General features: G+C 41.7%; 4 protein-coding genes across 4 annotated transcripts; 1 reads left to right on the forward strand and 3 right to left on the reverse strand.

Annotated features, from left to right (window-relative positions):
* The first annotated feature begins 6,414 nt into the window (after nucleotides 1-6,414).
* LOC102711365 lies at nucleotides 6,415-9,338 on the forward strand. The gene is made up of 2 exons (XM_006658610.2): nucleotides 6,415-7,051; nucleotides 8,706-9,338. Exons 1-2 carry the CDS (start codon nucleotides 6,508-6,510, stop codon nucleotides 8,768-8,770), a joined length of 609 nt encoding a protein of 202 aa, XP_006658673.2. The 5' UTR covers nucleotides 6,415-6,507; the 3' UTR covers nucleotides 8,771-9,338.
* Nucleotides 9,339-10,964: 1,626 nt separating this feature from the next.
* On the reverse strand, nucleotides 10,965-15,809 carry LOC102718663 (probable proteasome inhibitor). Its single transcript, XM_006657748.3, has 9 exons — nucleotides 15,535-15,809; nucleotides 14,215-14,401; nucleotides 13,747-13,914; nucleotides 13,343-13,381; nucleotides 12,416-12,493; nucleotides 12,312-12,343; nucleotides 12,161-12,221; nucleotides 11,990-12,067; nucleotides 10,965-11,745 (listed from the first exon to the last, which is right to left on the reverse strand). Exons 1-9 carry the CDS (start codon nucleotides 15,695-15,697, stop codon nucleotides 11,670-11,672), a joined length of 882 nt encoding a protein of 293 aa, XP_006657811.2. The 5' UTR covers nucleotides 15,698-15,809; the 3' UTR covers nucleotides 10,965-11,669.
* Nucleotides 15,810-18,209: 2,400 nt separating this feature from the next.
* On the reverse strand, nucleotides 18,210-19,188 carry LOC102718938. Its single transcript, XM_006657749.2, has one exon. It carries the CDS (start codon nucleotides 19,004-19,006, stop codon nucleotides 18,635-18,637), a length of 372 nt encoding a protein of 123 aa, XP_006657812.1. The 5' UTR covers nucleotides 19,007-19,188; the 3' UTR covers nucleotides 18,210-18,634.
* Nucleotides 19,189-23,523: 4,335 nt separating this feature from the next.
* Nucleotides 23,524-25,828, reverse strand: LOC102711637 (protein THYLAKOID ASSEMBLY 8-like, chloroplastic). The gene is made up of 2 exons (XM_040526025.1): nucleotides 25,353-25,828; nucleotides 23,524-24,454 (listed from the first exon to the last, which is right to left on the reverse strand). The coding sequence occupies exons 1-2, from the start codon at nucleotides 25,758-25,760 to the stop codon at nucleotides 24,065-24,067; spliced, it is 798 nt and encodes a 265-aa protein (XP_040381959.1). The 5' UTR covers nucleotides 25,761-25,828; the 3' UTR covers nucleotides 23,524-24,064.
* Between the last annotated feature and the right edge of the window lie 1,946 nt (nucleotides 25,829-27,774).

Here is a 27,774-nt window from a genome sequence, read left to right on the forward strand (position 1 = left end):
ATTATTTGCCTGTCAAGAGGAAGGTTCTTGGTCAGGCGTACACCGGGTCATCTTTAGGGTTTAGGGTTGTTAAAAGGAAAAATGTCCAATGGTATATCTGAAAATAAGAATAATTTATGAATAAAATTTTTATAATTGTGCTCATAGCGATTTAAAAATCAAAGCTGAAAAATTGACTTCGATGAAAAACTTAAAATCAACTCCAAATTTAAATCTAAAAATTTAAATTTTGGTTCGTAAGCATAACACAAAGCTAAAAGATGGGGTAGGAGTAATGGGAGCGTGGAGAGTCGCTAGAAACCTATAATCACCTCGTGAAAAGGTGGTTAATTTTAGTTTTTTTATTCAACTTTCTTAATGCAGTTTGTTGCATAGACCTTTGGATCTCAATAGTCTGTAAGAGCAACTCCAACGGCTCCCCATCCTAACTTGTCATCTTTGTTATTTTGGCAAATTATAAAAAACGGTCTCCAACAATTTGCCATCGTTTCTAAATTTTAGCAATTTGCCATATCCTCTCGTTTGCGCGCATATATGAGAGTTCGAATTTCACTTGGCATCCAGGAAGTGGGTTTCTCTCGCGCCTAGTCGCGGTCCAGTGCTCAAGCCGACGCCGACCAGCGTTCCATCGCCGCCGAGGCCCGTTCCAGGCCATCGCCGGCCGCTGCGCCCCGATGCCCGCTCGCCTACCGTCCTGCGTCGTGGCCCCGCGCCAGCTCGCCCGTCGCCTGGCGCCGCACGCCCGCTTGGCTAGAGAGATGACGGATCCTTGGCGGCAGCGATACACAACGATAGGAAGTCATGCTCGCGCGTCGTCGCCTTGTTCCCTACGTTGCGAGCAAACACGACGACTCGCCATGGATTAGGCCACAAACGCTGACAGCCATGGATTCACGACCAAAGCAAAAAAGACACACGGACATCGATCTCCTCGTGCATTCGATCGACCTCGCGAGCTCGACCACCAGCCACATACCTTGGATGCCCACAATTGTAGCTCGCCGATCACCCGCCTCACCGTCGCCGACTCGCCGCGAATATCCCTAACCGTTTTGATCACTAAATTTATTTTTGGCAAGTGAAATATCCATAACTGTTGGAGATAAAATAATTTTTCCTTTACCATATTGTTTAGAAACTTGCTAAAACACTAAATTTGGGAAATGAAATTTGAGTAACTGCTGGAGTTGCTCTAACTATAGCAGCCAGAGTCAGAGGGAAAATAATATCATGTACTACTATATAATAAAGTTAGACTCTAGAAAAAGTTTGAAAAGAGACCACTCAAACTAGCTTAATGTATCACAATCCTCAAGGTTGCAGAGATTGTGAAAGAATAATGGTTATATCATAATATAGCCTATAAACCAAACAAACATTTATTCGAAGTCAACATGGTCTTAACAAAAAGTTATCGAGGACGAAATGAACGTTTAAACCGATTCGGTTTGATCAAAATGCAGATCCACAAGAGTGGACAAAAGTTCGGAGCACATATATCAATCTTATCAAACTTCACGATAGTGTAAGCAACACAACACGAGGTTAATAATCACAAATCATGTACTTTTGTCCACGGTACACGACCTTTTAGATTTCTGTCCTATGGTGGGAGCCATATATAGCATACTCCTATAGAACTCACAGGAGTGCTCTTCACTTCACCTTAATAACCGTTTTCCTAGTACATATAAAAACCATAGTTAATATGTCAGCCCTAAGTGAACACACTTAAAATATAAATAATCCGTCATTAACAAATATTTATGCACCCTCGTCTTTCCATTTCTGCTTATACTTATAAAACAAAATTTAAATTTTCATCCTTAAATTTAGAGTTAATTTGAGGTTTTTTCGTCGAAATTTATTTTCCAGCCCTAGCTTTCATGTTGCTAAAAGTATATATATAATTTTTATTTATAAATTATTTTCGTTTATAAATATATTGTTTGAATCATCCCAATTGGCTTAGTTGCTGAGACCACTAAAATTTTCTCACATACATGTTTTGACGAAACCACAATTTTCCGTCTTTCCGAACCGAACTAGCAAGAAAGAAAAAAAAGGACCCAAGTGAGAGAACACGTAGCAAGGCGCACACGCCGCTGACACACGCAAAGACAAGATGGAAACAGGCGGCCGTCCTAGGCTAGTGAGCCAGCGGAGTGACCAGCCCCCGCCCCGTCCTTGGGATCGTGGTACACACACGGTCACCGCGATCTGGCCTCACGTCACCCGTCATCACATGAAAAAAAAAAACGAAAAAACAACCTCAAACCAAACCACCACCCCCGCAAAGTGCAGCGAACGTACGCTGCCTCTGCTGCTGCCCAGCGCGCGGCCCACGTACCCACTCCCGCGCCACGAACGAAAATTTCACCTCTTCTCCGCAAAACCGACGCGGGCGGGGCGCGGTTGGCCAGCCAGCACGTACGCGCACCGGATGAAACCGCGGAAAAACGCTGTAACAACCGGGACGGAGGGGGGTGTGGGGCGCCGGGCGCGCGGCGCGGCGCGGTTCGGCTTTGTTGCGACGCGCGCGGGCGCGGCCGCCGCGTGGGGGGTTTTTGGCTCGGTGCGGCGCCGCGCGCGCGACGGGGGAGGGGGTGCGAGGACGCGATGCGAGATGAAGGGACGGACCCGGTGGTGTACTGGTGTGTCGATTTCGCTCCGTTTTGACAGATTCCGGGGCTGTTGCGAGAGGCGCCAAAGAAACGGAGGGCTCCGCCAACAGCAAAGCCACCATCTCGTTGTGTTGCGTTGCCATTCCATTCTTTCGTTCGTTCTTCTTCCAATAATACGTACGCGCTAATTGGCTGTGGTTTTTTTTTTTTTTTTGCTGATGGGGCGGTAGGTGGGGCCAGCTGGGGAATTAGCGTGCTCGTTGGACGAAAATACCCCCTGGCGGCTAGATTATGTTTTTTTTATTTATGGTTTGATTCGCTCAGTCAAGAAATTGTTTGCTTTTTATGCACTTCCATGTTTTCTTAATTTTTTTTCAGCCTTAAATATCAGAAAATTATCAGAGATGAAGCTAAGGATTCTTTTTTTTGTTACATATTTGACGGTGTGCTTAGCGAAATCTAGATTAGTATGGTTGCTTTGTGAAATATGTGCCACACGGTTTTGAATTGCATAGCTCTAAAATCTCTAGCTTTAGTAATTTATAATAATATGACGAAAACATAAAATTATTAGCCTTTTTTAGGGGAAAACAGTTTTAAAGTTTTCTAGAACATAGTGACAGGCATACTACTATATTTAACTTGTAAGTGATGAAATGGAGATAATGAAATCCGGCAAGTTGTTCGGCTAGAAGTTTATCAACGACACATCGCTGTAGCTGGTTGCTGCTTGCTTTTTTTCAGTGCAATTACTAGTTGAGTGATGGGCATTAGTTTGTAACTTCGCGAACAAATTCACATATACGGAAATGACGTACATAAACTTTGGCGATACGATTGTAACCACAGAAAAGGAAATGCATGATGTATTTCGTTGCTAGTCTTGTAAGATAAACATCCTTTCATCCCCATCATGGCATGATTAGATGCAACAAATTACCTTGATTACAGGAGATTTGCCTATTCTTTTTTTCAGCACGAATAACCTTTATGTATTATTGCCACAACTTTTTTGTCACTGTCAAAATGATGAGTACATTGAAAAATACTTTCAGAGAATTATTCTAGACATGTAATTTTAGCATGCACAAATCAATAGCATCATCTTCTAGAACAATCAATGGCGTCTCAGTCAACTAAGGTAATACTTGCAACCTACACTACTTAAAACAACATTGGTCGTTACTAATAATGCAGAGTATATTTCAGCTAAAATCGTATCAAAGTTGACATTGTTCATTGGAAACCTACCTTACCAATTAAATATCGACCTAAACAGCTATTTTCATAATAGAGGCAAACATGCACTTTAGAATAATCACGGAGATATCTCAATAAGATCACAGAAATCGCTACTTGAGGTAGACATAGACATACATGCATGGAATGCATAGAGAGTGTCTTGTTCGGTTTTTTTTTCCCATGTTGCTTAAAAATGGAGCTCTAAATATGTGTGCCGTATAACTATTTTTATAGTTTATCACATAGTTGAAACTAGTTGAGTGATGTTCTTAAGATACAAATAAGAAGTTTTATATTTCAAGTTCTCGTCTTTGGCTTATTCCTGAAATAAGCGAAATAACATACTTGCAAAAAAAATAATTTATAAATAAAACTTTTACATACATGTTTTTAGTGATCTAAAAATCAAGGTTAGACCATAAACTATGATGTGAAAATCCCAAAGTAAACTTCAAATTTAATGTCAAAAATTTAAGTTTTGGCTTATAAACATAAGCGAAAAGATGATGCTTTAAGTATAATTAAGTATACAATACAAACACCATAAACGTCAATCTGCAGCAACTTCATACAAGGAATCTACGCATGATGTATTAAGTTGTACATTTTAAGTATAATTAAGGAATAAATGTGGTAGCATGTTACTCAAAACCAACAATCAAGAGGCTGTTCTTCTGTACAACTTATGCTATTGTTCTAGGGATTAAAACACACCTTCCATCAATCGAGTGAAACTCGAAAACAAGCTTTACAAAGGGCTGGGTCGAAGAAAAATTCCATAGATAAGAATAGATGGTTCTACTCATTTACTAAACACATTCGCTCTTTTGTATTAAGTTCTCATTTCCCGGTCCATAGTATATCCATTCGTGCAGGATGATATATTTTTACTGTTCTAAATGGCTATGCATGAGCTATGCTTGTAGTTCGTCGCATAGTCGAAGCCGACAAAATTAATGATCTTGGAATCGTGTTAATTAAATTTCATATAACTTTGACTCCTCCCTCTTTTTTTCCAAAATATTTATAAGGCGCAACTAGCAGTTTAGCACTAATACAAAGAACATGAAATAGTTACGAACATCTTCTCATTTAGATTACCTAAATACGGATATACACATAATTTGGTTGGATGATTTAATGGTAAAAAATTTAAATAAATTAAATTTAGAGAAAAGAGATATACTATTTAATGTGTGTTTTCATGTATGCCTTATATTATGGGACAGTAAAAAAATAGTTATGACTTATATTTTAAAACAGATGAAGTATTTTTGTTAATGTAACTTTAACTACACATCTAAAAAACCACAAGAGTAGTGTATGGTTTTATCATAAAGCTATAACTTTATTTGTATGAATACCTTGGCATCTAGATGTCATACACACGTGCTGGTTTAAGTTGAGCATATATGTTATACACGAGTAGGAGTAAAGCTATAGTTTTATGATAAAATCATTTTTATTATTGTAGTTTTATGACATACCAATATAAAATTATAGCAAAATGGTAGATTTAATAAAATAATTTTATAAATTTACCCAATCATGTTAAATGCCGTATACGCAATCCACACACAAAAATGGAAAGAACCTCAAGCATTAGAATGCCAGCCATTCATTAAATTAAATCACATGGACGAAAACATAGTTTGTCCGACAGGAAATCGTCATGACTAATGAGTAACAGTTGATTGACTTGGTTGAATCCGGCAAATAATTTAGTCTAGAATAAAAAAATATGAGTAAGTTTCACAAAGTTAAAACTATATATAGTTTGATTTGCAACAGTGGAACTCTAACAGAACTCAAACATGTAGTTGTTCGATAGTTTCGTCACTAAATCTACATCTTTCTTCAAAGTTCAAACAAGATCTTAAACCTATAATTTTTTGAGAAATTTGATGATAAATTTATATTTTTGTTATATATAACTTTAAACATGTAATTTTACAATAATTTTGTTATTGTGTGATATATATATATATATATATATATAATTTACTTAAAAAGCAACAGAAAAGAGTTGCTTGAAAAAAAAAACAAAATCAGAGACAAACCGATCGACGCTAGGATTGGGGGAGTCTAATTGGCGATCGTATGTGTGCGCGTTTCCTGAGGAACGGTTTGCCCATCTCTCTATATAGACTTTTTAGCAAGGATTTACTAAGTGGTCCGATAGAGTATTTGTTTGACGGTTAGCGTGACCTAAACAACTCATATCTTAAGACTTTAAAACAAAAGCGTATTTTCCACTAAATTGGCAAAATTCTTGGTTACCACTACACATAATCATAATAAGAATGGAACCAAAAAACCACTCTATAGCCTCTACTAAAATTCCCCTGATTTTCCACAGGTCAGCAGGAGGGCATAACTGTCATTCCAGCACCAACCACAGAAACAAACTCCAGCAAAAAAAACTGTTAAAAGAAGCCATTTTTCCCTCTCCAAAGCACTTTTTTTAACCCCTCCAGTTTGTTTCCTTTCGTCTCCATTCCATTCCTTCCTTCCTCCACAGCTTGGAGCCCTCCTCCCTCCCTTCCCCCTTAAAAACCTTCCTCTTCTCCTCCTCCTCCACCCCCGTCGCATCGTCCCCGCCCCACCCGAGCCCCCCCGCCGCCGCCGCCCCACTCCTCCCATGGCCAAGCAACGGCGTCTCGCCGCCGTCCTACCTGCCCTGCTCCTCCTCGCCTGCGCGCTGCCTCGCGCGGCCTCCCGCGCCGCGCCAAGAACGGCCGTCGCCGGGGGCGGCGGCGGCGCGGCCGACACGATACACGAGCTCCTGCGGACGCACGGGCTCCCCGGCGGCCTGCTCCCCAGGGGGGTCGAGTCGTACAGCCTCGACGAGGCGAACGGGCTGCTCGAGGCGCGGCTGTCGGCGCCGTGCTACGCCAAGTACGACGACGGGGACCTGGCGTTCTTCGACACCGTGGTGCGCGGGAACCTCAGCTTCGGCGCGCTCCGCGGCGTGGAGGGCCTGTCCCAGGAGGAGCTCTTCGTCTGGCTCCCCGTCAAGGGCATCGTCGTCGCCGACCCGGGCTCCGGGGTTATCCTCTTCGACATCGGCTACGCGCACAAGAGGCTCTCCAGGTCGCTCTTCGAGGAGCCACCGGACTGCAAGCCGTCGGCCTCCGCCGAGACGGACGCCGCCGACGCCGCCAGGTGGAAGGACAGACAAGAAGGTGAGATTGCATACTTTCTTCTTCCTCGATACGTCTCAAAGCTTTCAGATTTCCTCGCGGAATGGTTTCTTGATTTGTTAGGATCCTCTCCAAGTCTTCCTCTCCTGGTTGGTAGGTAGGTAGTTAACTTCTTACCTGGTGTTTGTCTCGACATCTAATCGCTTGAAATTCCGTGATAAGATTCCATCTGGGTGAGGGTTTTGATCGAATTCACCCTTCCCAATCTCTCGCCTGAGCTTCATAGTGATTCCTCAATTCGCCGATTCGATCTCAAATCGGTGCGAATTTTGAGTCCTGTTGTTGATGGGATGATGCGCTCCTCCAAACATTGGATTCCGGGAGCTTATTCGAAGCGTAACATGGGTTTATTGGTTGATTAATTGACGTGAAGTTGTTTAATTGCTGACTTTGGTTTCGATCGCACAATCGTCTTGGATCAGTGGACGCCGGTTACAAGTTGGCAAGCAGGGCGTTCTTTAGGTATGGCAGAGCTGGAAAGTTGGAATTTTTATGGTTTCCTGGAGTTGGAAGCTTGTGGAGGAGTAATTCTTGGAGGGGGTGAGGTGTTAATGGCTTCAGTTAGAACTGAATTTGGGGGCATTAACTCCGCAGGAAATTGGTTCATCTGGTGTTTGGAAATCAAAACTGATCTTGCCGCTGGATTTCTGAGACCCAAGTGGACATTTATTACACACAGAAAACCATTTTTCCTGTGGTATATTTAGTACTGAGACTTCTGCCAGATTCTTCTTTTCTTGTCCCTTAAGTGTTTGAATCAATTCTTTTAGCTCACTAAACAAGCTATGTTTGCATGATTGACCGGATCCAGTGTCGGTGGACTCAGGGCAAGAGCTATTTGCTTCTGTTCTTCGCCAGATCAATTGGTTTACATGGATAGGATAAGTTAGAATTGGGAGCTTAATCATAACTTGATTTCTGCTATGAGATGTTAGGCAGGCAAGTTGTAGTCTAGTGTTGCAAGTGGTCAGAAGAGGAGTAAGCATTAGATGCTTGCACTCCTACTCTTCTTTGCTTTCCAAGCAAAGATTTTGCCTGATGCATGCTCAGTTCTATCAATCTATCTTCTTTAGGAACCAAATCACACGCCAAATTTCCTTCCTTAAACCTTTTCCCGTTTGTCACAGGCAGGTTAGTTGCTTTTCGATGTCCCTCTCCTTTGCAGATTGTTATCTTTCCATGTTAGAATGTGTGTCTCACCTCATCATCTGTCCTTCTCTGGCTTGTGGCTGTTGCTGTCTTTTTCTCACATTCACCTCTGCCTCCATCAGAAGGATGGAAAGCTGATGAAGCTACTACCTACACTTCAAGAACACATCCCCATAGATAAGAAAGGATAGAACCAAGGATGTTGTAACTATCAAGAGCTCTCTTTGTTTCCCCAAATTGCTAAACTTCACATGATTGATGTGAACCTTAAACAGTCACCCCAAAAGAAGAAGAAAAAAGAAATATTTCTTGTCCTTCCTGTCTACTGTATTTCCTGGGCTAGCAATGGTAGACTGGTAGTTTCTCACTTCCTCCATGCACACTTGTACAGTGCTATAAATTTTCATTACTGCTGCAGCCAAATAGTAGTATCTGCAACTATAAACAAATGGACTAAAAAAGCTGCTCTTTTTCCTGTGGATTGCAGATGTTCCTGGCCTGAGGTTGAGGGGAGAGGCATCAGGAGGAGAAAACCACCAGGACCAGAGGTGAAGGAGTTACAGGAAATGTAATGAGGGTGAGATCCAGACAAGAAGACAGAGACAATGCTGAGCCAGTTTTCCCTTGTGTAAAAATCCTGTGGTGAAAGTGCTGCTGCTGCAAAGAACAACTACAAACTGCTACTGCTGCAGAGGGTTTGGGTGTATCTACTTAAGGGAGATGTGGGTACTTTTGCACCTGGTTTTTTTTTCTCTTTACCTTTTTTGCCTCCTCTCTCTCTCTCTCTCTCTCTCTCTCTAGTCTATGCACCTGTGTGATATTAAGTTTGTCAGTGATGTGTTACAAGCAAGAAAAGAACAAGGAAAAGGTGGGGTGAGAAGCCAATTGGGGCTGGTTTTTTGAGATTCTTCAGAAGGGAATTTTCTTTGGTATGTTGGTGTATGTATGTGTGTGTGCCAGCTCAGCAGTGAGTGAGCTGGGCACAGCACAGGCTTGCCTTTCCTGCACTGCATGTGAGCTTGTTTGTGTTGGCTGGCTGGTGGTTGAGTGCTTCTTCTCCTGCCTAAGATGATGAGATTAGTACATATACAATCATACAATACCATGCTACTCCTTCAATTATTATTCAACTAGGCTGGGTCACAGACTCATATAGTAGTAGAGGCAGCAAAGAATATAATAATAGCAAGTATCCATTCCATGCATCTGTTTATGTGGTGTGCAAGTCTCAATGAGAGTATCTTTCTATCTGTCTGTCCATCAACCTATCCATTTAACCCTAAATAAAATGCTCCCTTTGCTACCAAGAGAGAAAAAATTATATAAAACTCAGTGGCAAAAGGTCATCAACGTCGTCAAGACTCCAGCCAACGAGAAACCAGCTAACATAACATAAAAAAAATCTACGATGCGTATGGAATTGACGACATGATAAGGCCAAGTGAAAGAGATGTGTTCTTCTCTCCCTCCCGTTGTTCCGTTGCTGCTGTCTCCTACCCTGTTCCCCGTCCGTTCTCCTGGGCTCCTTTCTAACACGGCTCACTTCGACTGATCTGAGAAAATATCGCTCGCTTCGTGTTGATGTCATCATGTGGATGGACGCGAGAAGAAGATTAGCTAGTGGAAAAAAGCGATTTGCATGGGTCACTTGTTTGACAAGTTACGCCCTTGCGATTTCGCCCGGATCTATTTCACTTTCGGTGATTCATTTGCCGGGGCCGTCTGCGATAGAAAAGCGAGTCTTTTTGGCTGCAGAGTGTGGAGTGAGTTCAGTCACGCACGGATGACAGGATGGGTTTATGTTGCCACATCAGGCTTGATTCCCCGGTTGAAAGGGCATTACGCTGACGGAAATAAACCAGGAGAATTCGGTTTAGTGGTGGAATTATAGCAGAACAGGATAGTCGCCCTGATCGAAAGGGCATAAATGCTAACGAAAATGGTCCGGGAGGATTCAGATAAGTGGGAGCATATGATAGGCGTCCCGGCTGAAAGGGTATAAACACCAATTAAAATGAACCGGAGAAATTCAGTTAAGTGGTAAAAGAGATTTTACCCTTTTAAAAAATGGGTAAGCATCCGCCGAATCCATGGGTACTACAATTATACTAGTTCAACTAAATAAAGTTTCGGTTTAGCGTAGACCGGTATACGCCTATCAACACCAGGTTAGGATAGATTGGCATGCGCCTTCTACAACAGTGATGCATAGTTTGGTTTCCAAGCTCCATAGCTCAGCCCATTCTTGGTGCAATGCAAACAGGGTTTCCACATTAGCAGTCTCTCACTACTCACTAATGTGTTGTTGCACCTCCAAAAAAAGCAGTGCCTTGCATCTCCAAAAGAGGTACAGTTCTGCAGGCAGTGATAGGCTGCTAAGCCTCCCCCCATCGCTAACCCCGTTTTAATATGGTATCCTAATGGCATGCCTACTCCGCAGGCACGCACTAAATAATTCTGTCCGCCGCTGACGGCGCAGCCGCTATGATGGTAAGCGACCCTGGACCAAGCCAGCCTGAGGCAGCAGCCAGCAGCAAGCAGTCCTTGAACCTTGAAAGCCCCTCCCTCCCTCTCCCAACATAGGAATGCCAAAAAGAGAAGGGTACAATGATTCATCAGGCTGCATCAGCACAGCAGCATGGGCTCATGCCATGGCAGAAGCCCTGGTTGGTGATGAACCAAGCAAAGCAAAACCCAGCACCAGTCCGAAAAGCAAAGGTTACACGAAAGAAAGCTTGTGATTAGTTGTACTATTATGACATTTAAACTGGGAAACCAAAAAGGCACACAAGGGGGAGTGAGTGAGCCCAGGAGAGCACCACTGCATTTGCAGGAGGCGAGAACAATCATGGCATCATACAACAACAACGCACAGGACGAAGAGACCAAAGGGAAAAAGAGCGAAAAGACCCTGGGTCAGGGACTCAGGAGCACCCTCCTCCTGGGTCAGCAAAAACAAAACATGCTCGCAAAACCACCGGACCATACCAGGTCCTGGCCTTACAAAAACTAATGCCGTCACTTTGGCCTGTTTCTGCCACTAACATCTGTGCACTACTTTCTCAGGCACGTTATTTAACGACACCAATGTGGATGGCACCACAGGATGTTGGTATATTCCTGCAGCTGCTTGCTGAAGATGCACCTGCGAGAGACGACAGGGGAGGCTTTTCCACAGGGTGTGCGCATTTCATCAGCAATCCATCCCACAGGTCACTATTAGTACAGGTGTGCAAGGGTGATGGAGATAGGTTAATACAATTACATACTATATGGTAAACTGCGACTGAGGATAAATACAGGAGTCGGCATCCATTTTTACAGGCATTGTCTGGCAGGGCTACTTGCCATGTAGCAGTTCTATGACTTCTATCTCACTAACTGCTCTTTGGATCAGCATGAGAAACAACGCAGGGTTATTCAGAAACGGTGGAGAGCAGGCCTCTGAATCTTAGAAGGGGCCGTGTGGCCCCGGCTGGAAGAACTCGAGGTCTGGGTGAGCGCTCCCACCCGGAGGCCTTGGACGCCTGCAGGAAAAGAAAATCCATTAGGTTAGCATTACCTGTTACTCGTAAGATCAGAGATTAATTCCCTAGTAAAATAGAATATGCCTGTAACATTGACAGTTTTAGAGCTTTTGTGATGCAAAGGTAATATAGAGATTGTAGGATCTCCCTAATATGATATTATTACATTAAATAAAAACTATTGTTACAAAAGCATGTGAGATAGTAAGAATAATTGGGTATAAAAAAATGTTCCTGATCTTACCTCACAAAGCGAGAAGGTTCAAATCCTGGAACATCTGGTGGACCAATCGGATCATAACGACTACCCGGTGGAATACTCCTATTTTTAAATATTAAAAGTCCATTCATAACAGAATAAAAAGGACCTCATGGGTAATTAAATGACAAACCAGTGGAAGAAAAGGTGGATTACCCAGGGCCACCAAAGGGCGCAGGAAAGGGATTAGAAGGAAAAAAGCGTGGATCATTTGGACCTGTTGTATCAAACAAATGGTTAATCAGACCACCTAGATACACGGAGATAAACAGAGATTATGTGGTGTGTTCCATGGGCGTCATATTACCAACATGCATGCTGCCACCCCCACCAATACCACTGCAGACATAGACAGAAACCATTAATTATGTGGGTATGCTTCTTCTACATTTTACATGGTTGCAAACAAACCTATAAGGATAGATGCCCGCGCCAGGACCAGGGAAGGCATCATCATGACCAAGTGGAGCTATCGGAGGATAAACTAAGCTGTGATACAACAGAAGTCACAAGAGAACACATCACATACAATATTTAGAATAACTAATTAACTATCATGCAACCGCTCTAATTACTCTCTTGACTAAATTTGCGTGCACAGCATATTGTACATTTTTTACATCTCTTTAATGCTATGGATGAACTATGATGTTCATGGAACATCGGTGGATATGTATCAGTAAGTTAGTAATGAATGAAAAGGCTCTGAAAATAGTTACTCAAGTAATCTGGCTTCTGTTTTGTTGACTTTCAACAAAAACACAAGAATTTGTTCAGTCAAGGTAATGCACTGAACAGACAAGTTCATAAAAGAAACCAGCAAGGTTTTATCCAGTGAAACCTGGACGGTAAGCTTGTAATTGTGATACTCTGGACAAGAAAAATGCCAGAGTACACACCACTACTGTATGGCCTCAACATGTTGGTCCAGTGCTTAGGTACTAATCACAAATACATTCTGCCATAATTATTGCTATCTTAAAAAATGTTTTCTGCTCACAATAGGTTCAAACATTCATATATCTGTAGTCTTAACTCACATGTAGCATTTTTCTGTTAACTTATCCAAAATGTACAAAGGAATCACTCTACTGGTGGTTAGTGCAGCAAATATATATTCCAGAAAGGCAAAGGATTTACTATGACTTTTCATTTGTCTACATGCCCTACTGTTTCATTTTTTTTCAGAATTCAATAGATGTATGTATAAATATCATCAGTAATTCAGGAAAAGTGGGAAATATATAGTGAAATTTGATAGCAGGTTGTCATGGCAAGCTGCGAAATAAGGAATGTACACACAAGGCAAAAGGTGAAATACAAATGTCTTGGTCATACCCTGCAGGTTCAGCAGTTCTCAGGCCAGGATTTTCAGATCTGGAACACAAGTGCCTTATGTTAGAAAGAATCTTGGAGACAACCAGTTAAGGTACATAATTAAAAGATTCTGTGTCCCTTGAGAAGCTTCAGCTTTCAATGACATTTTTAACAAGCATTTTCCTAAACTAGCGGACAGCTAAGATTAAAAGAATATTCATATTAGAACATACAGGTTTATATTAATAATGTGAGATATCATTACCAGACTGTCAGTTTTCCATCTTATTTTTTCAACACCACAGCAATACAGCAGTGTCTAGATCAATGTATGTGAAAAAAATGGGTGCATGAGTGCCCAGGCATGTGTTTTGGAGAAAAGGAGGGGTATCGCCAAAAAAGCAGCATAGCAATTTAACAATTACCTGTGTATTGATGAACTAGTCTCAACTTCAGAGTTCTTGGCAGCACCAGCATCCTTCTCATCCAATTTGCATAATGCATTTGAGTTCATGGTTTCAATTAAGCCGGCAAAATTTTTATACATGTCCCCATAATTCTTTGGTTGCTCCTCAGAGAAGAAATCCTTCACACTGCACACAAGAAACAAAAGTAAGATCCCAAAACAAGCCAGAAGATACAAAATTAGAAAGGAATAGTGAAACTGCCACGTAACAATGTGAACAAAAATAGATGCATCTACATAATACGAGAGTGTTCGTTGTTAATAACCACATTGCACAACAAACGAGATTATAGTTCCTATGAGCATAAAAACACAACATTCACTTATTTGTGGATTACTGCTCCTGCTACTATTTCTTACTTAAAATCACGCACGATAGTAAAAAAATGTACGAAACAAAATAAGAAGGTGCAACATTGAAACATACTTGATCTGGATATTATAAGGGCCTTTGTCCTGTGCCTCAAGATCCAGCACATCAATGGCAAGGACGTCACCAATTACCAGGCATTTCATCAAGACCCGCTTCTTCTTGCCCTTTTCCTCCTTAATGTACAAAAATGCATAACAATTCTCCATGTTGTTCCAACCATCAATCCCGACCTCTTCCTCACCTAAAGTTATACGTACAATACAAAATTTACTACAAAACTCAAAGAACTCAGGAATATTACTGAGGGTAACCATGCAATGTAAGCAGGAGGTGAGATGATCTCTTAAAGTCAAACTCTCTCTGACTACAGAACAAGATTTAACTAGAGAAGACCAAATAAGACTTTAAATTGTTCAGAATTACAGAATTGTGAATCAAATGCACAAAGTTGTATTTATCACAAAGCATTTGCTTCCAAATATTCCACACTTGGTGATCAGTACTCTGCAAGCTGTAGCACAGAACTAATCTTCAGTCTGAACCCTAATCTTCAGTGCAAGAATTTAGAATTGAAGCAAAGCAACCGAATACATTATGGTGGACATAATATACACATGCAGATTGCAGTATTAATAAAAAAATATCAATCACATGTGCATGTATCAATTTTATCTCACTTATTGCTTGGATTAAACTAGCTGCTATATTTCCTGATGAATAAATAGAAGAGAATAGACATGGAAAATGTGTATGTAAAATTGTCAATTATGAATTCTATGCATATTTTACACAGTATCCACTAATTATCAGACAAGTGAGGATGGCAGAACAAGGTAAATCACGAAGGTGAGAAATGTTTCAAAACATCAAAGATTTTTAATTCTACCGTAACAACCCCCTACATAGAAACGCACAAAACACTTGGAGACCCTTTAGCAAGCATACAGGGTCGATGATTCATATTCCTTAGGCCAAAATTTATGTATTATCAGATGATCAAGCGAACTCAAAGGGCCATGCTCTAGGCAAGGAGCTGACGCAACGTACTAAAATTCATAGGAATCCAAGCTATGGACCATTAAATTTTCCTGAAGCAAATCACAGACGGAAAAAATGCTACAAGTTCAGAACATTACTCCAGAGTCCAGAACACCTAATTCTAATCAGCGAAGTGACACTCCACCGACATCTATGCACTTCGGTATTCCAGTTTCCATCCAGAGAAAGCTTCACCCCCAAAATCGATCGAAATGCGCGGACCCTAAAACTTTTGTGGGGGGGCAAAACCTAACCAACAAACGACGGCAACGCTCGTACCACAGACTGAGAACCAGAACGAAGGGGGCCCCTAGGGTTAGGGCGGAGCGGGCGCACCTGACGGCGGGGGGTCGGTGAGCGCGGCGGGGCCGACGGCGCAGAGGGAGTAGCCGGCGGCGAGGAACGCCGCGTTGGCGGCGAAGGCGACCCCGTCGTGGGCGCCGCGGAAGGCCGGGCGCGCCGCCTTCACGACGGCCATCGCGGCGGCGTCGATCACCATCGCGGCGAATGGAGGGGAGGGGAGGGGAGGCGGTGGTCGTCGGCTCGTCGGGAGTTCGGGGAGTTTCCAGTCGGTCACGCGTCGGCCTCGCTTGCGATGCGGCTCACACTACTTGGTCACACCATCGCATTGATCCAAATACGATTTTAATTAGTTCATAAAAACTACGATTTTTTTATTTATATCCAAAGTTTGACTATTTGTCTCATTTAAATATTTATAAAAAAATTTAGGAAAATTAGTCACGTGTAAATTACTACTCATATTTTATCGTCTAGTAACAACAAAAATATTAATCGCAAAAAGAATAAATAAGACGAATAATCAAATAGTGTATCCAATAACTGAAAAATAAACTTATTTTAGGATGGAGAAAATATGCTTATTATAATTATAATCATTATTATTTATCATTCATTTATTTATTTTCTAAATATAATAAACTTAAGTTATTTACCATGTTGCCAAGTTGATCCAGAATTCATGGGTGGTGTCAACATGTACCCGTCCAACAGATGAAAACAGACTAGAGGAGACCTTCTTGGGATGCAAGAAGAAAAGGTAAAGGTAAATTAGTTTAGAAAGTTTGGCCGCTGAAATCAGAAACAAATTTACCACAGATCATTACAATACTGACCATCATTATCTTCTCATATAGTATGCATCTACGGACTGTACTATGCCTGGTAAGCATAAATTTTATTTCCCATAAACAAAATAGGGAGTACAAAACTACCAATTTGATTCATCAAACATCGAGGAGAAGAACTCTCTGGTGAGGCGGTGATTTCAAATGGGCCGATAGTGCTTCGAGGCCCACTATATGGGCAGCTGGCCGACCCAGCCCATCAAAATAATAATATCAGGCCGGCCCAACGGACATGTCATTTCTTCGTCAGGATTACTGACAACGCCAGTGTTTCTGAACACTCTGAAGTCTGAACTGTCCATGTTAGAGCATGCAAGCTTCTCTTCTCCTGGATCAGACTCATCAGAGAGAACGAGTGAAGCTGAACCAGCTGGTAATTAGTAACACTATCAACTCCCAAACCACGGATTATGAACTTCACTACCTCAGTAATCATCCGAATTCCGAAACTCTTTGCAAAGAAGGCCCGAAAAGGCGAAAATTGCAGATTTCAGTTAGGAGTACAGGCTTGTTGCAACCGAAGAGAGAGCGATCTGGTGGGAAAGTGAAACTGAAACAAGCGTCCTCATGCCTTCATAAGTGCATATATGGATCAAAGTTAGACAATCGATCAAGTCTCTTTTTCTTTATCTTTCAAAAGAAATTCCTCTCTTTTTGGGGTGTCTAAAGTTATCTGCTGGTTTAACTCCCTAGAGTCATGTATAGCAGGCCAAACGGGCGGCCCGGCCCAGCACAGCACGGTACGCCGATGGCACGGTCCTCTAGAGCATGGCCTGTTAATCACAGCTCCTGTAGCAGGCCGGGTGTCGTGCTGGCCCACGTGACAAGGCCTTGGCCAAAGCACGGCCCAAGGAGGTGCTAGCCGTGCCAGGCCAGCATGACTACTGTAGCGGCACGTGGGCCGGTAGCCGGTCCACTGGTACATCTAGCCCATAAAAATTGAAATTTGAGGGGGAAAAAAGAAAAAAAGGCAGAAAAACATAATATAAAGAAAAAAAGATAAATATAGGATAAATGTGAGGAAGACTTAGAAAATATATCATAAAGTATATGGTACCAATAGGATAAAATGTGGAAAAAAATAAAAAAATGTGAGAAATATATGGAAAAAATTAGAAAATTGTACGAAAAATAAATGGGCTAGTGGGTCGTGCTATGCCTGTGTCGTGCTATGCCGGCACGCTACAGTAAACATGTCGTGCCGGCCCACGGGCTGAGGCGTTGGCCCAAGCACGGTACGGGATAACGGGCCGTGCCGGCACGGCCCACATGTTGGCGTGTCGTGCCAGGCCTGGGCAGCTACAGTACTGCCGTGTTCGGGCCGGCCCGGCTTGGCATGGCCCATTTGGCCAGGTATAGTCATGTATTGGGTCCAACGAAAAAATTAGTGGGCCTAAAATTACCCCCTCCCCTCCAAACGAAACTTAAAAGTGATTTACCCTATCTGAGGAATACATGTGTTTGTCATGTACTAGATCTAGGATACGAGAGAACTAATATTAGACATGCGTAAATATTAGAAATAGATTTGAGAGCATGTTGGAGATATGTTTTTTGGTTTATTTCCTAAAATTTAATTTTAGGGATCAATTCTAGACATGTTATAAAAATGTTGAAACAAAAAGATTCATGTCCTCTCTAAACATGCAAGTGACATGTGGGCCTCACGTGCTCTAGTCCTATATGTCAATGACGCATTCTGCATATGAAGTACAACAGATGATCTCATTTCGTAACGAAGTGATCCTAAAAATATATCACTACTAATAATAAAGTTATAAGTAAAAGTCCCCTTTTTGGATGTCTGAGATTATCTGCTGGGTGAGTGAAACATTGTGATCATATATAGAAATGCAAAGCCGTAGTTTGGCTGGAAATTAGGGCTTTCTAGAGTACTACAAAGCTAACATTTTTGGTCACATGCCTGCATTAACTCCTGGTATCACACGTAAACTGATCACCGTCCAACCCCAGGACGGTGTCCTCGAAAAGCGTACAGCTCAGCCAACCAAATGACATGAAGCCTATCCGGATCAATCGATCAATGCATGCATGTGTGCTCAACATGCATCAGTAATCCAAGAAGAGAAAAAGAAGAGGATGAATCTTGTCTCCTATTTCATCATCAATGGATTCTTTACAGTGTCGCAACGAATCTACGAGGGTTACATGTGTTGTTCATATCCTCTCTGTAAAAAAGAGAAGTTCTTTTTCTTTTCATTTTTGAGGTGTGATATGATCGAATCAGAGAAGAGCTTAGCTACTAAGTAGCAGCAAAGAATAACCAATCAAGATTTGGGCTCTGTGGTCTTCTTCCTCCTCGTGATCCGGATGTAGCAGAAGACGGCGGCGAAGATGGCCGCTGCCAGGCCGCCCAATATGACCTTGCCGCCGGCGAACTTCCGGTCGAACGGGCTGTGGTTGCGGTGGTGAGAGCCCAGCGGCGACTCCGCGAAGCCCGACTCCAGAAGTGAATACACATGTAGCAGATGGCCACCAGCAGCAGCAGCAGCTGAAGAAGACGACGACGAGGGAGCATCTGCGATGCTCGCCGGCTCGCCGCCGCCGCCGCCGCCGGGGAAGACAGGAAACGGTCGCCCCATGACGGCAGTCATGGCGAGCTGGCTCGAGACCAAGCAGAACAGCAGTAAGCGAGGCATGTTCAGGAGCTCAGAGAGAGAGCGAGGATGCGCAGGAGAAGATGGATGGATGCTAGCTGTGACTGTGAGGAGCTCCCACACGAGGAGTGAGCTGGTGATTGATGTGGAGAAGACGATGCCAGTGAGGGCTTCCTTATATAGAGCTGGCCCTGTGCTGATTCTGCAGTTCAGTTTGCTCACTAGCTCAATACTATAATCAAAGTGATATAGATTATAAAAAAAAAAAAACAAGAGTGTGTGCTGTTGAGCAAATGCTGCATGCACCCACTCTTTATGGATCTTGATTTCTTGAGAATTGTCAGTCTCAGCATGGCTGGTGGCTCCAAGAATATGATTGGGAGCTGGTGGCCTTCAGGAATCAATTGGGCCTGAACTGAAATTAAGAGAGGCACTGAGCAAGTGACATCTGGATGGATGGAACTCTAGGAGGAGAAGACTCAATTCAGCAATCAGCAGGCAGCTACAGCTGTGTCCAGGCCTACAGTGAGGGCGATAGCTAGGTAAAACCTTGGAAAGAGGAGCAGGACGCCTGGAGGTGCAGGGACCTTGTGTTCTGTTCTAACAGTTTGGTTTCAGGGCAGGTTCTTGGAAGGTGAAATGGAACTCTCAACTTGACGACCTTGAGATGGATGACATTTTTTTTTTAACAAAAAAGGACTTGTTGTAGATCAGGAAGGGAGAAATTTTCTTGGGAGAAGTGGCTTAAGTATTTCTTGATCTCCTTGAGAGGTCAGCATTTCTTGATTCAATACAAAAGTAGACTAAAAAGGAAGCAACTTAGTTTTCAGTTAAAAGAAAGTAGCTTAACCAGAGGAAACATGAATTTGTTTTTTTTTCTCTGGAATTAGTTACTGCAGACTAAATTCATTTTAGAAAATGTTCAGTACAAGGCATGCTTTGGTTCTGAAAACAACGCAGAAAAATGGAACGAAAAGTGACTGCAATGGAATTACACCCTCACAGGTCACAATTCATTCTCTGAGAAGCTGCAAAACCTGGCTTAATTCTTCTCACTTCTGAAAAAGGTGATTTATCCAGAAGAAAATATATGATTGAAACACCAGAGAACAGATTTCCAGTGAACAAAAAACTAACGAATTCCCTGTCCCCTATACTAGTTAGTCCGTGCAGTTGACCTAGGATCATGTGAGATGCTTCCTTGTTAATTGCAGCTTCGTGTCACTGCATGTGTGCAAGAATCACCAGACAGAGTTTAAACAAACGCCCATTTTTTTAATGTGTGCTTCATATAATACACCGTGTCAGTGTCATGCTGGAAGCGAACAGCGGAGGGCAGATATAGCAGGAGATGAGCTGCTCTGGGGCGCCGTTGCTGAATTCGCTGCCTCATTTGGTTTTCTGAAAGATGCCATTCTGCCTGTTCTAGGAACATAGGGATAGGAGCTGGAAGCTTCTGAGTTCTGACCTGAATTTGCTTTGTCTGGAGACTGCACATCAAAAGTAGCACGAATCACTCTGTTCTACTAATCTCCTTTTCTTATCTCGTCCTTGAGTTGTATGTCTGAAAGTGACCAGATTCAGTTTATCATTCCTATTTTCTAAGTCTTGTTATCATTTCTTGAACAAAAATGACACAGATGCCTAGAAGTACTAACTAAAAGATTTTACATTGGAAGTTCTTAAACCAAAATGACGTATGCAAAGGATTTAATAAGTAAAAGGTTTTAGATTGTCAGTTCTTCAACCAAAATGGCATGTGCCTAGAAGTACTACGTAAAGGTTTTAGATTGTCAGTTCTTCAACCAAAATGACATATGCCTAAAAGTACTAAGTAAAAGGTTTTAGATTGTCATGAACAAGACTTTTCTTTTTACAGAATTTAAGGAGATACCAAGGGACACCATAACTTTTAGCATAAAATTTGAAACTTGTAAAACCACTCATCCCAAACAAGTGTACTACATCATTTACTAAAAACCAAGTGTACTACATATGTGGAAAAGGGCACTGCACACATTTAAAAACTAACATGTAATAGATCTATTACATTTTTTCATGAATTATGACAAAAACTGAAAACTTCAAGCAGAAAACCATCTCAAGCCTAAAGTCTGAACCGTGCATGTGATGCAAACTTTGCCAATCCAGCTATTCCCTTTCTTAGATTCAAGCAAGAATCTAAGGAGTTTCCCCCCTCCAGGAACTGGAAGAAATTAAGGCCAAATCAGCAAATTCCAGAGTTAGCTGTAATCAGCCGGGTCGGCTAACACGAATGGAGGGTCAATCATACCAAGAATCATTGAAGACAAGATGAAGCTTCCCTCGATGGTGTATAATGCAAGCATGCCCATGCTCTGAACCGACCAATTCATGGCAACCAACCCCCTCGTGCACCCAGAAATGCAGAGATCTTCAGATACAATGTCCAAATTCTATTATATCACACCACCAAACGTGCCGGTTGCTATCTGAACCACTGGAACAGTGAACGTGAGTTGTCCTTCGTTTTCAGGATCAATGATACACAGGCACAGGAGTACACAGGACATGAAAGCAAGTTCAATAGTATAGCCAACTACTAGCTCCAATTCATCTATAGTCAATCTAATAGTCAATTCATACAAGAGTTACTTACAAAACATTAGTACATGGTCTCATATGTCATACACACACTGTATCTTGGAGTTCATGTGCAGTTAGCTATAAATTAGTAGCTCACCTCTCTTTTCTCTCCCCTCTTTATCTCTTTAAAATATGCTTATAGCCTGCTATTGTACCTGCTCTGGACTTTATTAGCAGTAGATAGCACAGTGATTGGGTTTTCTGTTGAGATCATTATTAGAAGCAGATCTTGTCAGGACCATTCTATCGTTTCGTATTTCGTTATCATTGCTGTTGCCTCTAGCTGATTGTTTTTTAGAGTAATATACTAACTGTTTTTCTGTTCCTGCTCCAAGAGATTCCTTGGTGATGCTGACTCAAGAGTCCAGACATTGGCAGGCATTTTATTTTCCATGAAATGTTTTACAGGGGGATGTGTTGAGCTGTTGACAATAAGCTTAGATGCACTCTGCTCGTATCAAGTACATTTGATTCAGATGGATGTACTTGTACTGTACTTTTAACATGTGGCTGCTGTGAATTCATGTGCTCAACTTGGAGTTAATATTCAGGTGAAGTTCCAACTTCCATTGTCAACTGTAAGGCCTGTGTCCAACATTACATACTCTACTTCCATCTAAAGTCCAAATCTTTGATCGACTTGGATATCCATCTCCCCATGCTGAGTGATAAATAGCTTTTAGGCTTCGTTCTTTTGAGCATATGACGATCTTCTTATTTTTATGAAAGCAGTTTAATTGTAAAGACGATGAAATTAATTACTACAAAATTAAAAGTCATACTTTAGAAATATAAGAGGATGGACTTGTATATAGATACTTTTTTGCAAAAAAAAAAGAAAAAACCACACCATTTATCAGTTCAAAAAGCATACACGCAAAATAGAAAAAATAAACTAAGAAAAATCTAAAGAAAGGACAGAAAAAAAACTAAGAAAAATCTGAAGAAAGGACACAGGGAACTCAAATATAGGCTCAAAGTTTAAGAACCTTCCGAAAGGGCAGGGGCAGGCCACCATGGGGAGTCAGAGCTGGTTAATAGCTGTTGCAATGAGCTTGGCGACGATGACTTGTGAATTGTGATAGCCCTCGATTGTGAGCTGGCTAATATCTGTTTCCTCCAATGAACCGTGCCGTTGGTGCGTGGCGATGATCCAACTCATAAAGTTATCTTCGTGTGTGAGTTTTGTTAACCATGCAGTTTTATAGTTTTATGGTCCGGTTTCACTCATAAATACAATTCAATTCTCCTTTGTTCTATAGTGAATTGCACGAGTAGCATGCAAACAAGAGTTGACAATTCTGGAGCATTGTTAACATAGCATGTAGACAGATAAGTAACGATCCGGGTAGCATGGCAAATAAGAGATCACAATTCTGGATCGCTGTTAACAGAGCATATAGAGAGTACGGCCGTACAAAAGCTGGAGATGGATCCATGTTTGATAAAGCAAATATAAGTTGTACTACAAATCATGTGTACCAATTGTCAAACTTCTTAGTATATACCAAGTTGCATCTGTTTTTAACATTAGTGGTGCTGATCTTTTGATCTCGATTTCTGAAGACGCTGCTTATCGTATCAGAGCAGGTGCAATAGCAGGCTATAAACCAACTATAAATATATTTTAAAAAGATTAGAAGGGAGAGAGAAGGTAGGTGAACTACTAATTTGTAGCCAGCTGCACACGGGCTCTAAAATAAAATGTGTATATGACATGTGGGACCATGTATCAATGTTTTGTAGGTAACTATTGTATGAACTGGCTATTAGATTGACTATAGATGAATTGGAGCTAATAGTTGGCTATACTATTTAGGCGGCTAGGCCTAGTCTTGTTGAAGCCTTTTCTTGATCCATTATTCCATTTGCATCACTTCTATCCTCTTAATCCCAAGGCATTCAACCTTCAAAGCCCACTCGGTCATAATGAGAGATTACAACTTACATGACACACAGAAGATAGCATGAATCTCATACTCATGATGAGCAGGTTGCTCAAGTGGTTAGGGAAGGAATAGCATGAATGTGGCCAATGTCCTACTCTAACAACCTAATCATACACATTTCCCTTTCAGATAAGAAACAAGGACCCAATGAAAAAGCTTTTTTATGCTACTTTTCAAAATATTCTGGATTACAGATAAACAAAGTGGCAGTTGTGAATAAAAGGCCCGTTGTCTTAAGAGACTTCCTGAACAACAAAATTTCTATAACCGTAGACAATACAGCTAACAGAACGGTCTATAAATTTCTCTAACCATAGACAATAGCAAACAGAATGATCTATTTGTCTGTGCCATACACATGTATTACCTCTCTTCAGCATGAGTGCATGACCGTCCATAACATATCTTTCACCTGACAGATTTCCACTCCAAACATCAAATTCTGGAGAGCATTCTGGATATGCAGGTAATCAAATATCTGTGGAGGAACCAGCAGATCTGAATAAATTTCAACAGATCTTAAACATCAGCGCAGGCCAAATATTTCTTCTGGGGGATCATAGATATGCCTTTCTGGGAACAACTCTTCAAAATCTTGCTTCACTCTGTTCCTTAAAAGTGGGTGTGGTAAAAGACCCTTCAATAATACCCTGAAAGGTAATTCTTCAGGAGGATCAGGTGACTTCTTCATTTCCTCATAAATGTTCATTGCATCTGATGGGGAACCATATCTCAGGAATCCTCTTATGACTTCAGCATAGGTCTGTGCATCAGGGAACAGGTTCTCATCTCTCATGTTCCCCCAGATTACCATTGCTTCATCCATCTTCTTACACTTGGCTAGAGCAACAATCAAGTCCTTGTACATGAAGACATCTGGCTTATACCAGTCCTCCTTTTGTATTATCCTAAACATCTGCAAGGCAAAGAAAGAGGCCAGTCTAACATAAGCAAACATGACAAAAAATCATTTCCAGATCTTGATCTGAATATAACAAGATGATTCAGTGCGCACATTAGTATGATCACAAATACACAATCATTTTAGGTGTTATGGTAATTTTTTTTCCTTTGAAATAGATCCATTGCTACTGAGCTTGTACTAGTTCAGCAATTTGTGCTGATATAAAGTGCACCCTTTGTATGCCATTATGTTTCCTAAAAACTTCCACTAAATACCACAGCTATTGCCGTTAAGTAGACATATTAGCAGCGCCATTGGTTGTGTCAAGAGTTCTTTTGCAACAGCAAAATACCCTGCCTATCAGTCCCCCATCTATCTATCTTGATCTCCCATTTTCTCCATAGAGAAAAGGGACACTACTAATGTAGTGAAGTTCCACATTTTAGAGCAAATCTAACGACAATTACATATTCGACAAAGAAACAAAATGCACCCCTTGCTATGATGCACAAACAGAGTAGCAGAAATCATAAATTCACCCTTCTCAGAAGGCAAACAAACATTTTAATAACTTTCACCGAACACATGATGTGCGGCATATGCCTCCACCAATTAGCCCCCAAAAAAATCACCTCATCAAACTAATGTTGGAATTTACCTCCTATGCCATCCCCAACCCATTCATCAAAAGCTCTAGGTCTCTACCAACCTCAAACAAATAGCAAACATTTCACTAAAGTTTCCATATGGCGGCAACATAATTTGAGTTTCCAGACCAAAAGTACACATCTAATTCTTTTCACGGCACATAATTCATCCACCCCAAGCAGGCAAGGGGGGCATTATCGGCTAAACGCTAAAGCCAATCGATTGCAAGCTAGCAAGGAGAGGGGAGCAGAAAATGCCTGACCTTGACTGCCAGATCGACCTCCTCCTGGCGCTCCAGCTCCCCGAGCACGGCGAGCTTGTCGGCCTTGAGCAGCCGCGCCACGTGGCGCCTCACGAACTCCGCAAGCCTCTCCTCGTCCCCCTTGAACCGCTTCAGGCCCTGGATCGCGAACAGGGCCTCCTTCCCGATCAGCTTCTTGCTCCGCCACAGCGGGCCGCGCGGCCGCCCGTCGTGGAACGCGCGCCGCCACTCGCCTCCTCCGGGGTAAGGCGGCGGCGGCGGCGGCCACACCGAGGGCCTCGTCAGGAGCCCATGGGTCGACGAGGAGCAGGACGAGGGGGGGATAGGGAGGACCCTGGAGGAGCGGAGGAGGAGGAGGTGTAGGTGGAGGCGGCGGGGCCCGAGGAGAGGCCGAGAGGCCGCGGCCATGGCGGGGGCAAAGGCAAGCAAAACCCTCCTCTGGTCGGCTCTGTTTGCGGGTTGTTTGGTTGGGTTTATTTCCGTTTCCTTGTGTTGGGAGTTTCGGTCGGTTTGGGCGACCAGGGCTTGTTCATTTCGTTGTTAGTTTTAATTCCAATAATTTTTTTGGTAAAATTACCGTATTTTGTTGTTGTCAAAATCCGCTAATATTAGGGGGTTATTGTTTGTTTTTTTAAAAAAAGTCAAACGGCATATTTATAAACGAAAAATAATGAATAATATTTTTATATACGTGTTTTTATAGTGATCTAAAAGAAAATATTAAAAATAAACTATGATTAACCCTAAATTTAAGCTTAAAGATTCAAATTTGGCTTATAAAAATAATAAGCAAAAAGATCAGGATGTTAAATTTTGCTAGAACATGGAATCATGGAAGAAACATGAGGTGGGACCGCGGGCCCATGTTTATTTTTCATATAAATATAAAGAATCACTAAATTCATAGGAATTTCAAAAGAAATAGTAGTAGATCAGCAAAACAATGGGGGACTAGAGTTGAGAAGAAACCATGGAACTGAAAGAGGCAAGTGCTTCAGAAGTGAATCCTCTACCTCTAGCCACTTCATTTATAAATATTAGCATGTGGGTCTATCTTAATATAGATTCATATGTCAGTAATCCACATGACTGGAGAATCCTAATGGAAGCACTTCTTATTGTATATATGTTAGAAATTTATCGTTTCTATGTTCCGATAAGTTATTTGGTTGTATTTCCTGGGCAATAACAAAAGGAATATTTAAAGCCTATATATACAATTTTTTCCATTCGCGCCAAGTAGAGGGATAGCATGAAATAAAACTCGGAATTCAGTTTGGTGAATATGTGCGCTTCCTTCCATGTAGAAATGGTAGGTCCACAAACTGTATACAAGAGAAATATTTAGTGTAACCTTATATCCAACACAAACTTGCAAACCAACATTCGATAAAAAGAAATAGACATGAAATTTGTCCATGTTGCATAGATAAAAAATTTATAGAAAACACTCCACATGTTCGTCATGATGATGGCCTCATTCCTCAAGTACGAAGGACTCCTATATGAGCATGGAGGGCGATGAAGATAACAATGAGGATATCCCAACAGCAACAAGGTTGCCACTGCCGACAAAACAGAGTTAGGGATGAAGCGTTGTGGTTGCATCCACCACCAAACAACCGCCACCTTAAGTATCAATGTCGTGATGTTACCTTTGTGTTGGACATGGAGGACAACGATGAAGAGGATAGCGGGAAGCACATAAGGAGACAACAATAGTACGTGATAGTGATATTTGGTGATATGGTGCCAAGCGATGGGCAGATGTGTGGCTAATGGAAGCGAGGTAAATGGATAGATTGGCATGGAACGAAGAAAAACACATTTCGGTGGCAAATTCCAAAAGATGTGAGGATTAGATGGTAAATCTCTTCTTATCTAGTGTTTAGGTTGTCTTTGAGAACAATAACTAGTTCTTGTTTTTCTTCATATAAAAGTAAGATTTGTCCTAGAGAGTCTTTGTTAAAAAAATCTCTAGAAGGTTGTTGGTGAGAAACACTTCAGGTTCAGAATTTACGTCTAGCACCCTAACCTTTTCACTTCTGCTTATGTGTATAAACTAAAATTTAAATTTTTAACCTTAAATCTAAAGTTGATTGGGATTTTTTTCACCAAAGTTTTTTTTTAGCATTGGCTTTTAAATCGCTAAGGATATGTATATAAAAGTTCAAATTAGATTTATTTGCAAATATACCATCTGATGGTCATCCCCTAGGTGTGCTGTGCAAATACCATCGCATCAAACCACCTGAATTACAATTAGTTCTCCATGTTTAGAAAATAACTTGACAATATAGAGTGATCACTGTCTCAATTTCTAGTATTGCAGGGAAGATTGCATCCACACCTATTGGCCCTACAGTTGCATGACTACCAGAAAGAAATCAGTGCGTGAGGTAAGAAAATAGTTTCAGAGATA

The sequence above is a fragment of the Oryza brachyantha genome, chromosome 7, assembly GCF_000231095.2.
Source record: "Oryza brachyantha chromosome 7, ObraRS2, whole genome shotgun sequence".
NCBI lineage: Eukaryota > Viridiplantae > Streptophyta > Magnoliopsida > Poales > Poaceae > Oryza > Oryza brachyantha.

Coding starts and splice junctions, on each gene's coding strand:
- LOC102711365 (XM_006658610.2), top strand. CDS start 6,508: ATGGCCAAGCAACGGCGTCTCGCCGCCGTCCTACCTGCCCTGCTCCTC. Junction 7,052..8,705: donor GTGGAAGGACAGACAAGAAG/GTGAGATTGCAT, acceptor TGTGGATTGCAG/ATGTTCCTGGCCTGAGGTTG.
- LOC102718663 (XM_006657748.3), bottom strand. CDS start 15,697: ATGGTGATCGACGCCGCCGCGATGGCCGTCGTGAAGGCGGCGCGCCCG. Junction 14,402..15,534: donor CACCGACCCCCCGCCGTCAG/GTGCGCCCGCTC, acceptor GTATAACTTTAG/GTGAGGAAGAGGTCGGGATT. Junction 12,068..12,160: donor GCGCCCTTTGGTGGCCCTGG/GTAATCCACCTT, acceptor ATTTAAAAATAG/GAGTATTCCACCGGGTAGTC.
- LOC102718938 (XM_006657749.2), bottom strand. CDS start 19,006: ATGCCTCGCTTACTGCTGTTCTGCTTGGTCTCGAGCCAGCTCGCCATG.
- LOC102711637 (XM_040526025.1), bottom strand. CDS start 25,760: ATGGCCGCGGCCTCTCGGCCTCTCCTCGGGCCCCGCCGCCTCCACCTA. Junction 24,455..25,352: donor AGGTCGATCTGGCAGTCAAG/GTCAGGCATTTT, acceptor TTTGCCTTGCAG/ATGTTTAGGATAATACAAAA.